Source organism: Lampris incognitus, chromosome 2 (assembly GCF_029633865.1).
Source record: "Lampris incognitus isolate fLamInc1 chromosome 2, fLamInc1.hap2, whole genome shotgun sequence".
Classification (NCBI taxonomy): Eukaryota; Metazoa; Chordata; class Actinopteri; order Lampriformes; family Lampridae; genus Lampris; species Lampris incognitus.
In genome coordinates, this window is record NC_079212.1 from 109,153,759 (window position 1) to 109,167,337 (window position 13,579).

The window sequence follows — 13,579 nt, forward strand, 5'->3', positions numbered from 1 at the left end:
ACAATGGATTGGGATACTGCCAGGGTGTTGAAGGGAAATTAATATTGCTGTCCCATGTAGATTAGGAGTGTCATTTTAACACTGAGCCTTTTTTTTGGTCTAACCTGCACTGCTTGTATGATGATAATTCTGTGCATATTTCTCAGACATCAGGGAAAGCCTGTGCAAATGTAAAATAGTCAGGGGGAGGGGGGGATGGAAAATGTGATTTTTATGAAAATTGGCAGCATCCCAGCTAGAGTTTAGGTGGGAGGATTTTCTGAACTTGTACGTTTTGTTATTCCTCCATAACTCCCAAGTCTGAAGGGGTTTGTTCTACATCAGTGCTATTGATAATTTTAGCATTGTTTCTCAATAAATGTCAATATATGTGACGTGGGTATGCTGGAAATCGCTGCTGAGAATGAAAAATGTAAGATAAAAACTAACTGTGACAAATGTCTCAAACAAATCTGTCCTACTACACATTTTCTGAATTGGCTTACAGTATATTGTGATAAAATGCCTACTTTAACTCCTTCAGATAATTAGTTCTGACAAACATTGAGTGTATCTGCAAGCTTGTGATTCAATTCACTTCAGTTCAAATACTTTAATGACCACACAGCCAGCGCTAAAAACATGTTTACACTACAGCATAGAAACAATGACAAATTAAAGAAACCTCACAGCAACACCATCATCCCATTAGACCCCCGGAACACAGTAAACATATTGCCGTATATGCCACACATCACACATCACACTCAACAGTTAATGTTCATGAAACTATAGTTTCATAAGCTTGCGTACAAAATGAACTAATTAATGCTTTGATGCTATAATTTTAAGTACATTCTAAATAACGTTTAAAACTTATTGTATAGGTCCTGAAACTTAATCTTGCTATGAACCGGAACGCTTAATCAATTCCACAAAAGTCGATCTAATCGATTGTGCAGGCCGATGTTATACTTCCTGTCCAGCCTTTCCTCCTTCCTTTCTGCCAATTTTGTCCGTCATGGCTCCGATTGTGAGTAGCAAAATGTCGAAAAAAGCACTCTTAGATTGATTATATTTGCTTTTATTTTGTAATAGTAAGAACACATATAAGCTGTGTATCGTATTACCCATTTCAGGCAAGGAAATAATCGTTCATTTTGGTTTGTTTACTGCGTACGATGAAACCACGTTGGGCTTCTGCTATCGTTAGCTAGCCGTGGCTAGTGCTATCACGTCAGCGCATTACCTTTCATGTTCTACATGTCCGCAAGTAGCGAGGACGTTTAAATGGCTTTTTTATGTGTAAAGACTCAAATTATTTTGTGAAATTTGGTTGCTAGTTTTGACATCAGCGTAAAGTGAGTAATCAAACACAAGTTTTAAGTGCAACTCGAGTGTTGTGGTCATAGAAAGTTTAATCGATTCATTTGGACGCAACGTTTATTGAGAGAAAAGTTTGATCACTCATCGAAGTGAGACTGACCTCGAGTGCTGTGGGTTTCTCCAAAGCGCTGTAGCCATTAGATCACATCGGTCATATGTCTTTATATGATCAAAGATGGTTTAAAATATTACATTTGTCCAAGACTGTTGTTTTTCGGGAGTTGCGGATGAGTCTGAAATTTGGTTGTTTGAACAACGTTTTGCATTGTACTGTTAGAAAAAGCCAGTGGTCAAGAAGCAGGGTGGTAAGAAGAAGAAACAGATCCTCAAGTTCACCCTGGACTGCACTCACCCTGTCGAGGATGGCATCATGGATGCTGCTAACTTTGTAAGTAATCAGCTATCTGACCTTAATTTCCATGCTGGCCGTCGCACAAAGTACAGTAGCAGCTAAGCAAGATCCGTGGACATGGGAATACCGATTTCCACTCTTTCAACCTGTCATTTTTTTTCCCCTTGTTGCATCGATGCTAATGCAGTTGCTGTTATCGCTCTATGATGGTGCTGTCTTTCAAACAAGGATATTCTACTCAAGTATTACTATGATGAAGTTCTCTTTAACTGCAATTGGTATTCTAAAGTTAAACTTGCATGTCATCTGGAATAGCTGTCATGTCTTATCAGCAGTTATCTTCTTCCAATGACACGTTAGTGTGTAATTTTTCCAATCTTTTAAAGTGTATGTGAGCAGTTTACGCAAATTTCATGATTATCTGACCCTTTGTCATTATCCATATGTAGTCATTGGTGAAATAAAGAGGGAGACACTCAGCTAATTTGGTGACCTAATTTGTGTGCTTGTTTGTTTTAAAATTTCTATAAGGCCCTGTGATGTTTTTCTTGCTCTTCTGCACTGCAGGAGCAGTTCCTACAGGAGCGCATTAAAGTGAATGGAAAAGCTGGAAACCTGGGCGGTGGTGTGGTGTCCATCGAGAGAAGCAAGAGCAAAATTGCTGTGAACTCCGAGGTTCCTTTTTCCAAGAGGTATACATTTCAGCACAGCCTTAAAAAAGTTGGGATTTGATGTTTTGCAATTCCCTTTAAAATGCACATGCTGTCAGTGAATGTTTTTATATGCAAAACATTGAATACTGGTGCCCTGATGCAGTGAGGATAGCAGGTGCTAACCTTTCTGTGTAGAATGAGAACAAGGGATGGGAGACAGTGCATTCTTTGACGTCAAGAGACTTTTATTAACAATTCTGCAGCAATGTGCAAAACAACACTGGATAATTGGATTTTCAAATTGCACCACTGAATGAAACCTTATAAATTATTTAGTTTTATATATGCAAATTAAACAACTTTTTCATAGGTTTAGTTCACATTGTATTTTAAACCATTTGGCTAATGTAACAGTAAAAAATGGAAAGAAAAAAAACATGTATATTTACCCCAAACAATATGTACTCCGCACTTTCCTTTTGGCTTGCTTTGTATAAGTCTGCCTTATACAAGCAAAGACTAACAAACCAAGTGGAGGAGGAATTTGATGGGCTCCCTTTGCTATAAAAGGGTGGGTTTATTTCGATTTTGTTGAGGTTAAAGATAAAAAGAGCATGAGCCGTGCTGTATGCAGACTATGCCATACTGTCATTTTTGTAATACTACAAATGTGAGAAATTCCATCGCATGGTTTCGCTCAGAGTTGGAGGAAAAACAATGTTTCAACTGTATAGTCGCACCCTCTCTCTTTAATGGGATTAATGCTTAAATCAAAGAATAACTCAGGAAAACTGGCAGGGTGTTACTCGCATGTGATGCAAGGAATTCCAACTTCTATAGCTTCAGAATCTTACGTCACAATGAGATTATTTTAATTATGAATCATTAATTACACTATTTTCTTCAAATTAGTTAACAATAATCAACTTTCGTTTGGACTGCTATTGTAGCCTTCTGTTTCATAGTAGAGTTGCAAAGTGCCTTAGTGATTCACAGCTCCATTGTTTTGTTTATTCTTTCATAATGTAGGGTTTGAAAGTTAAGAACAAGGAGGAGTAGGAAGCTCGCAACAAGAAATATTTGGCGTTAGATCCTAAACTAGGGTGGGCATTTGTGTGGCTTTAGAGTTTGTAGATTTAATCACTCTGCTGTTTCTGGGCACAAATTAAGGTTTATACAGATTTGGTGTTGTCATGCTTATTAGCAAACATACACGCCTCTTACTTGTGACTCGTGGTCTTTTTCAGACTTTGTAGGGATCCATTAGTAAATAAAACGTCTCATTGAGCAAGCAAAACTCAATCAAATGATAGCTTTTAAAGTTGCTTAAGGGAATATTTTTATGGTGAAATATTACATTTTAATTGCTATTAATGTTGAAAATGCCCCCCCAAACCCCAATGGGGAAAAAAAAACAAAAACCGAACTGCGTTACATAGATTTATCAATTTGCCTATTTGTCAATTGCTGAGCACATCCCGTGCTTTCCTGTGAAATCTTTACTGGCACACAGGAAGTGACGTACTTCTATGTATTTGTAGACTAGCCATTTATCTTGTGTATATTTACACTATTTAAATTGATAACGTTGTTTTTTGTTTGATTGGTTTTTTTGTGGTTTTTTTATACCTTTATTGGATAGTGACAGTGAAGGCAGGCAGGAAATGGGCGAGAGAGAGAGAGGGGTATGGCCTGCAACAAAGGTCGCCAGCTGGATTCGAACCAGTGACATTGCGACCATGTGGTTTACGCTATAACCATTCAACTGTGTAGGCGGCCTTAAATTGATTAATTTGACGTTGTTGGTTGTACACAAATGACAAAAACGAGAAGTCAGAACTAGGAGCCATGCAGAATGACCCTCGATTATTTTTCATGTCATGGATTTTGATAGGAAAAAGATATATTTTTTTGTTTGCTTTTGAAATAACCAATGCTCAGCAGATCAGATTTAAGATGAATTGACTATTGGACTTGTTCTAATTCAACAACTTACTTTTAAAGTCATCGTCTTTGATATATAAATGTTTGCCTTTGGGTAAGGAACTTTTAAACTGTAATTTTTCACCCACATAAACAGAGGAATACTGGCTAGTATGTAAGAGGGCTAGGAGATTGATTTCTTGTCCAAGGGCATTTTGATGGGTGAGATGGATCAGTGTTATTCTCCATGGAATGAAAAGGTCCGTATAAAAGAGCATTTGACCCTGTGTTGCTGTCCCCATTAGCCATGTTTCTATCCAAGCATCACATGAATTATTTGCAAGCTTTTTAAAGTTGGAGAAATTGCAGATTAGTATGCTTTCCATTAATGGTTTTTAAGAGATGAAACAATCCCTGTCAGTAATGCCGGGGTCGGACTACACCAATGCATCATGATTTTGTTGTCGCCGACGAGTTTCCAGCGTGGGGCCCGTTTATGAATGTCGGGAACAATTAACGGGTGTCTTAACCTCGTGTAGTGTTACATAATCAAAGCACAGCGATGTGGTGTTTGGGACGCCCCACGAAAATAACCACGGGTCATGTGCATTCTGAATACATGTATCCTTTGTGGGGTTTGACATTGACCCAGACTGGTTTAAACTTGGTCAAACGCTACACTAGCTAGCTACTACCACAGTGTGTGGCTACTACTGCTGCATAAAATCATGTCATGAAAAAGGAAAAAATTATGTAAGGACATGGTCAGTGGATATTAAATCACAGTATATCATAGCGATTAGTCATGGGTATGATGTAAAACTGCAACCGTCGAGTCGTCGGCGACTAATCCAGCACCCCCACTTCAACCCTTGTGTTGTTGTGAGGAGGGTGTGTGGACACCCAGCAGGACTAAAAACAAAACCTGTCAAAGGGCGGCTGAGTTCCTCTGTGAACCAACAGCCATCCATACCTGCAGAGGAGATAGGGACCACCAGGTACTCCCCCTGTTGAAACAACGATGACTCAACCAATTGTTGAGTCATCAGCTGTGCTCCTACGACCTCCATAGGTTACAGAACTGATAATGATGATGATGATATCAGAGTGATTAGTTGTCAGCTGTTGGTCTCACACACATAAAATGTCTGTTCCCTACTCCCCGCAAGTGATTGTGTTTCAGTTGACATTGTGTTGATGGCAGATGTTAGGCCTTGTGGATCTTTTGTTTATCAGTTCATCTGGTTGCCTTTTCAGTATCCATCAAGTGCAGTTGTTCTTTCTGTATGCTTTTGTTCAGTCATGGTTACAGACCCCCCCCCCCCCCCACACACACACACACACTCGTATTTTGAGTGTCATTCATTTGCTCAGAAAGAGAGAAAATGCCCAATAAACAAAGCTAATGATGAATTTGACTGATAGCATTATTATTATACATATTATATATATATATATATATATTTATTTTTTTTTGCGCAAATGTTCTATAGATGTTGCAATATCGTGAATTCTTTTGGCTACAATGACTCTGTAGTGAAAATATAACATTGTGACAGCCCTATATAGGAGGTTGTATTTAAGATTTTTGAGTTTCCATTGATCTTTTATTATTCCCTACTTACACATTTGCATAAATGTAGTTTGATGGAAATGCAGATAATGGCACCAGTCTCGGTCATTTCAGTCTGGTTGGCAACATTAAACTGTAGAGTGACTGACCCACTCTTACAGCTTTTATAGCATTTTTTATTAGTTGCCAGATCACTGCTGAAATTCCTTTTCCAGTTAATTGCCCTAGTTCAGATCTTTGTGACGTCTTGTATTGTAAATGAACAATACAGATCTGCAGCTGCATTTGTATTCTGCAAGTATATTCGACTATGCTTCAATTTTTCATCATTTTGTTTCTGCAGCATGTATGCTGAAGTCTTCACAGGGTTGCTGGTTGCCATGGCAGTTACCAATACTTGCTAGCATAAAAGGCAAATATAGGAGTGGCTCATGACTTTGAAATGAAGAGTACAAAACTCACTTGAGCTGAGGGCTGTCTTTCACTGTAGGTTTTGGTCTTTTAACATATGCACATTTGATGTTGGGCAAAGAAATATTGATAAACATTCCAACCAGGGGTCTGTGTTAACTGCAGTAATCCACATTTTCTTGTAGTGTGGAGACTCTATGGGCTAACAAAGGTCTTGTGTGTGTGTGTGTGTGTGTGTGTGTGTGTGTGTGTGTGTGTGTGTGTGTGTGTGTGTGTGTGTGTGTGTGTGTGTGTGTGTGTGTGTGTGTGAGAAAGAGAGAGAGACAGACAGATAGACAGACAGACATACAGACAGAGAGAGACAGAGAGAAGCAGTGACCTGTTGGTTGCCAGGTGATGGAGGTGGAATGTTTTTGCAAAACCACATATGCTTTAATTCTGGTGTTCAGGTTGCTTTATTTTCATTAAAAGTGAGTGTTTTTTATCTTTAGCCAAATGGCAATGTGTTTTGATCAATTTTATTCTAAACCTACTTGACATCCATTGCCTCGATGGAAAACTTCAAACTGAAATTGCCTTTCCTGGCACCTCCTGTGGCTTTTAAAGTGCATTTAAAACACTCAAGGGATTGGGATTTTTTTTTAAGAGGGAAGCTATCTCATTTATGTAGAATACCCCATTTGAAATTTCCTAAATAAAGTAGACAGATAGAAGCTGATCCTAAAATGGTATATGGCTGGTATATGGTAAATGGCGGAAATGTTATACCATGTGTGTTAGTATAAATAAGGAGATAAATACCATAGAGGCTGGGATTGTGGATCAATTTTGTTGGGATAATTTATTGATACACTGTATAACTACTTTGGAAAACTTAATATTGGTAGGTTTTCACAGATGTAAATAGGCTGGCATTGATCAGTGAGATGGCATAGCTGTCTGAAGCTGCACAATAAAAATTGCTCTTCTCCACTCCACCTGCTAGACTCTGAGATTAATTAGCGTCTTGATTAGTGTCAGGTTGCTGAGCTCATTGTCACACTATAATGAAATGGGACTTGACTGTGAGTGCATGATTGTTATTTGCGCAGTCCCAATAAAAGTTAAAGGAACCCTTTTGACAAAGGTGCAAATGCAGAAAATGTAATAGCCATAAATTAGTATTGGTATCCCTTTTGTTTAATCGTTTCAGATCATGACTGAAGAAAGATGTTAGCTCTGATGTAATGGGATGGCACAACCATGTCCTTTCCAAAACATTCAAACATAGACTGCATTTGCACTCGTGTTATTTTACTTGCATTCGTGTTTTTTACTGCTTTGTTTTATTGTAGTTGATGTAAGGTGACTTGTCATGAAAGGTGCCTTTAAATAAAATGCATTATTATATTATTATTTAAGCTTAACCTTTTGTATATCAAAAGCCTGCAGTCATTGGAAATCCAGATTTGTGCTTTGATTTCTGTTACTGGTGGTATACAGAATACTTGGGCTTATTCCTTTAATCCACACTGAAGAATTCACAAATATATCAACTTTTGTTTTAAAGCTACACTTTCATGCTCTAGTCAGTCAGTTTGTTACCAGCACTTGCATCAATGATATGCAAAGGAAATTGGGCATGCAAACTTATATAACACAAGAAATGTTACGAGCCCAGAGACATTAAAATGGATATAGGAAGATGAAAGCAAATGCACGGATTTAAATTTAGATTTTTTTTTGGATTTTGATATATTTTATTGATCCCCGTGGGGAAATTATACTCTGCATTTAACCCATCCTAGCTGTGTAGCTAGGAGCAGTGGGCAGCTGCCGTGCAGCACCCGGGGACCAACTCCAGTCCATCTTGGCATGCCTCGGTCAGGGCCACAGACAGGAGTATTAACCCTAACATGCATGTCTTTTTGATGGTGGGGGAAACCGGAGCACCCGGAGAAAACCTACCGCAGACATGGGGAGAACATTCAAATTCCACACAGAGGACGACCTGAGATGACCCCCAAGGTTGGGCAACCCCGGGGTTCGAACCCAAGACCTTCTTGCTGTGAGGCGACAGCACTAACCACTGGGCCACCGTGCTGCCCAATGACTCCCAGATAGGAGTTACCATGGGTCTTAGCTGACTAATGTAAGCTTGGCTTCCATGTACTTACGGCCTTGTCTCTCACCAATCAACAAGTAGTTGAGAAAGAGCAAAGTTTTGTTTTCTGGGGACGCGGCCTCTGGTTAACCCATTGGGAAATCATCATTTGCCAGTTCTAACGTGTATGGCTGAGACATGCCAAATTTACCCTATGGTGTCATTGCTAGCACAACACTCACTGCCATTGGGCTGCTGGTGTCACTGGGAAGATGCCACTGTCAGTCATTATTCTGATTGGGAAGAATAGTTGCTTTTTTAAGCATGTTAATTACAGTAAATGTTTTTTTCTTTAAATTCTATTTTTGGTTGATTTTTTTCCACGTCCGATATCTTCAATATCGTAGACTTTTTTTTAAGTCTAATCAATTTTATTTGTATAACCCAATATCACAAATTACAAATTTGCCTCAGTGGGCTTTACAGCAACACAACATCCTGTCCTTAGACCCTCTCATCGGATAAGGAACAACTCCCTACAAGAAAACCCTTTAACTGGGAGAAAAAAATAGGAAGAACCCTCAGGGAGAGCAGCAGAGGAGGGATCTCTCTCCCAAGACGGACAACGTGCAATGCATGTTGTGTTTACACAATTTACAGAATACAACACTGAAAGAGGATAAACAGAATTATAATGGAATTATAAAATTTATGAAGAATATGATGCACAGGATGCCAATTTTAAGGCAGTTTTCAGGGGCTTTAAGCTACTTGCTGTACCCAAATGGCAGGGATCTACTGAATGAGGAAGATCAGGGTTGTGTCTTAATTGTCACTGAAATACTTAATTGATTTCTTTTTTTTAATCTAAGAATGTATTGAGTCCTGTTTGTGAAAAACTGTTGTCCTCTCCTTCGAGGACCAGAGAGGCTAGCAATTTATACCATGAAAGTCACTCGGCTGTACTACTGTACATACATATATTCACACACACACACACACACACACACACACACACACACACACACACACACACACACACACACACACACACACACACACACGAACATGCCATAAAATCGACTTTGCTCCGTTCAGAGAAAATGACTCGTTTCCTCCTGTTTTTAACAGGTACTTGAAGTATCTCACCAAGAAATATCTGAAAAAGAACAACCTGAGAGACTGGCTGCGTGTAGTAGCCAACACCAAGGAGAGCTACGAGCTGCGCTACTTCCAGATCAACCAGGACGAGGAAGAGGAAGAGGATGACGATTAAACTTTACACCACTTTTAATAAAATGTTGGAAGGGGAAAGAAAAAAAAACGACCTGCGTCTTGTTTTTCCTTGACAATACACCTTTTCACCTTAGTATCCCTCAAGTAATTTGGCTAGATGCTGCATACAGCGATAAACACCGATCAGCCAAAACATTAAAACCACTGACAGGTAAGTGAATAACATTGATTTATCTTGTTACAATGGCGGGGGTCAAGGGGTGGGATGTATTGGGCAGCAAGTCAGTCATTGAAGTTGATGTGTTGGAAACAGGAAAAATGGGCAAGCATAAGGATCTGAGTGACTTTGACAAGGGCTAAATTGTGATGGCTAGACAACTGGGTCAGAGCATCTTCAAAACAGCAGGTCTTGTGGGGTGTCACCAGTATGCAGTGATCAGTACCTACCAAAAGTGGTCCAAGGAAGGACAACCGGGGAACCGGTGACAGGTCATGGGTGCCCAAGGCTCACTGATGCACATGGGGAGTGAAGGCTAGCCCATGTTGTCAGAGCCCACAGAAGAGCTACTGTAGCTCAAATTGCTGAAAAAGTTAATGCTGGCTATGATAGACATGTCAGAACACACTGCATCACAGCTTGCTCTGTATTTGGCTGTGTAGCTGCAGACCGGTCAGAGTGCCCATGATGACCCCTGTCCACCACCAAAAACACTTACTTGGGTGTGTGAGTGGGAACTGGGGACCATGGAGCAATGGAAAAAGGTGGCCTTGTCTGATGAATCAAATTTTTCTTAAATCATGGATGGCTGAGTGTGTGTGCATTGTTTTCCTGTGGAAGAAATGCCACCAAGATGCACTATGGGAAGAAGACAAGCGGGTGGAGGCAGTGCGATGCTCTGGGCAATATTCTGCTGGGAAACCTTGGGTCCTGGCATTCATTCATTTGGATGTTACTTTGACACATGCCACCTACCTTAAGATTGTTGCAGACCAGGTCTGCAACATGGCAACAGTATTCCCTGATGGCCGTGGCCTCTTTCAGAAGGATAATGCACCCACCCACACTGCACACATTGTTCAGGAATGGTTTCGGGAGCATGACAAAGTTCAAGGTGTTGCCTTGGCCTCCAAATTTCCCAGATCTCAATCCGATTTAGCATCTGTGGGATGTGCTTTAAAAACAAGTCTGATCCACGGAGGCCCCACCTTGCAATTTACAGGCCTTAGAAGATTTGCTAACCTCTTGGTGCCAGATACCAGAGGACACCTTCAGAGGTCTTGTGGAGTCCACACCTCGACATGTCAGAGCTGTTTCGGGAGCACAAGGGGGAATGGTTTGTATTTCTGTTTGTAAAGATTTCCTCACTCTCTGCATCACTGAACAAAATCATTGTTCAGGTGGGGACAGATTAGGCCTCTTTTTGGGTCAACAGACATACACAGTATTAGGCAGGTGGTTTTAATGTTTTGGCCAATTGATAATTTTCGTTTCACATGATTTCTATCTTGCAGGGATGAATGAATGCGCAGTACAAAGGCATCTTTTCAACGTTTTTGTGACGACAGATGTTAAAAAGAGATGCCCCTGCTGTACATGACAAGTCTTCTTTTCCACAAATCCGGCAAACGGGTGAAGATGGCAAAACTCGCACGTGTTCCCTTGGGTGCGACGGCAACGGGGCATCGTCTGTTGCAGCCATGGTAACCTCGACAACCACCGCAGCTTGGTGGCGGACACGACGCCGGCCGTGCGTGTGTGTTTTGTCTTTTCCTAGTCTGCATGCAAACTGAGGTTTCTGGGGGGGAGGAAAGCCGAGCAGGGTTGTGGATATTTAACGCAACTGATTCAACTAAATAATAAATGGCAGGTTACACTCACCTGGAAACGGCAAAGCGCCCTAGATTAAAAAAAGACGAAAAAAAGACGTGCCTGTGCATTCATTCAAACGCCCCCCCCCCCAGAAATATGCACGGTTCAGATTTTTATTTTTTTTTGTTTTTTTTGAAAACGTTGTCACTACCCGTCCCACTCGAATGGCCTGACGCACGACGCCTCAGTGTGGAGGTATAGCTACACGATCTTTCAGGCATCGGCAGAAGTTTGCCGGCCAACATCCCCCGTGTGTGTAACCTCCGATTGCGCGGACGGACTTGGGCGAAAAGGGAAAATGGGCAAAGCGACAGGCGAGGGGGGGGGGGGTTGTCATTCGCGGCGCTGGTACCGCCACCCGTTCAAACGCGCCGCACACTTAACTAGTCGAGGTGGTAACTAGAAGGGCATGACTAACTAGTTGTGGGTGAAATTATGGGATGGATTGTCATGGCAACAGACCAGACGTCACTATCTGGGCATGTGTGTTCCATTTTTGTCTTTCTTGTTTTCAGAGTGGGACCTGGATAGAGAACAGTGGAAAAATATGTATTTCTTCTTTTCCTGAAGGGAAATCCAGCTTGAACTGGGGGGGAGAAGGACTAAAAATAAATTTAAAAAAAATATATTTTTTTTCATTTCTCGACGAATATTTCTGTGGTGGAAGGAAGAAACAGGCTGTTGGCACCTTGAGGGTTAACTTTGAGCATTCTCAGCCTAAAGGGTCTGGGGGGATGAGATAAAGATGCCGGGGTCGCTCAGTAATGAAGACGAGGGACAAGACGACATGGATTTTGAAGACGATATGCCAGGTGAGAGGAAGGGGGGGAGGGGGTAGGCGGAGTGTCCTTCACATATTTTGCGCCGCTACGCCTTGAATGCGGGGAAAAGGGCTTGTCCTGTGTTCTTGAGACCAAATAGGAGGAGGGGTGGGGTGCATTAAGCAGAGTCATGCTATTATTTTTTCACGACCCAGTGTCTCTAAGGGGGTAACGGGGTCTTCATTTTACTGCCGGCGGAACACATCGCAAAAAAATTTGACGTGATGAAAGCGACGGTTTCGAGGCGATCTTGTCAGTGACATTTTGTGGTATATGCTTGATCGCAATTTCTTTCTCTTGAAAGGGAACAAAAATGGGAGGGGGGATATTAGGCTACTTTCGTTCAGATAGCGTTTAAATGCGTTTCAGCACATTCATATTTACCGTGCAGAAGCTGTGGTCCTTGTTTAATTTCTCGGATCTAGCCTTGATGAAGCCAGATTCCTGCAGGACACTAATGAGAGGATGTTGTGTTTAGCGCCGAGAAGCTGCATTTAGAAATGAAAACGTGATTGTTAATGTTGTCGTGCAAATGAAAGGTGTGACGAGGTTTCGCTGCTGTTTCTGCTAGTAACTGAGAAGATATGCCAAGGTGCTCTGACTTCTTTTCTTTTTTTGGGTACCTCCAGCACTGGCCGCAGAGGTGTAAAAGCCACGTGTATACAGTAAACACCGATTTTCAAGTGTCCGGTGCTGCGGTGGTCCTCACTGGAACATGACTCCTAAAATGCAGCACATGCGCCAGGCTTGTGGACATACCGACCCGATCAGTTGAACTGAAATCACAGCTCTGATCCTTGTCAACATTTCTGGTTGCTTTCACATGGTGGCTTTCACTGAGGCCACCAGCCTGGTCTGGTAACTGTCCACCTGGCAGCTAACCAACCATCAGCACTTACAGCGAGTATACTATCTGTCTAAAAATGGTGAATGTAAGGATTCACCGTCGTACTTTTACTGTCTGCCAAAAGGCCATTGGTGAAATTAATGTGTTGTTGACAGTAAGTTTGTCTACGCCGCTAGTCCTCTGACCCATCTTCCATTTCATGGCTTCGACTTTCAGAAACGTTGATGGTTTGTGGATGATTTTGGTGTTTTGTTGTGGAATTTTAGGGTGGTCTTTTAGAAGACTCATTGACTCCCTAGTCTGCTGCACAACATGATAGGAAACCTGAGCCTATGACCTAGGTTGCAGTCATTATATCTGACGTGTATTTATACTGCTAGTGTAAAGCAAGAGTCTGTCGTGTGGAGCCGAGAAAGAGCCTTGCTCATCAGTCTCTCCATCCATC

General features: G+C 41.3%; 2 protein-coding genes across 2 annotated transcripts in view; both read left to right on the forward strand.

Moving 5' to 3' along the window:
- Window positions 1-966: 966 nt before the first annotated feature.
- Window positions 967-9,684, forward strand: rpl22 (ribosomal protein L22). The gene is made up of 4 exons (XM_056273370.1): window positions 967-1,012; window positions 1,643-1,753; window positions 2,285-2,409; window positions 9,492-9,684. The coding sequence occupies exons 1-4, from the start codon at window positions 1,001-1,003 to the stop codon at window positions 9,634-9,636; spliced, it is 393 nt and encodes a 130-aa protein (XP_056129345.1). The 5' UTR covers window positions 967-1,000; the 3' UTR covers window positions 9,637-9,684.
- A 2,480-nt stretch (window positions 9,685-12,164) lies between these two features.
- Window positions 12,165-13,579, forward strand: part of chd5 (chromodomain helicase DNA binding protein 5) — a 59,437-nt gene continuing 58,022 nt past the window's right edge. Inside the window, 1 exon segment of the mRNA XM_056301145.1 lies at window positions 12,165-12,278. Coding sequence (XP_056157120.1) covers window positions 12,212-12,278 — 67 coding nt within the window. The 5' untranslated portion in view covers window positions 12,165-12,211.

Coding starts and splice junctions, on each gene's coding strand:
- rpl22 (XM_056273370.1), top strand. Junction 1,754..2,284: donor TCATGGATGCTGCTAACTTT/GTAAGTAATCAG, acceptor TCTGCACTGCAG/GAGCAGTTCCTACAGGAGCG. Junction 2,410..9,491: donor GAGGTTCCTTTTTCCAAGAG/GTATACATTTCA, acceptor TGTTTTTAACAG/GTACTTGAAGTATCTCACCA.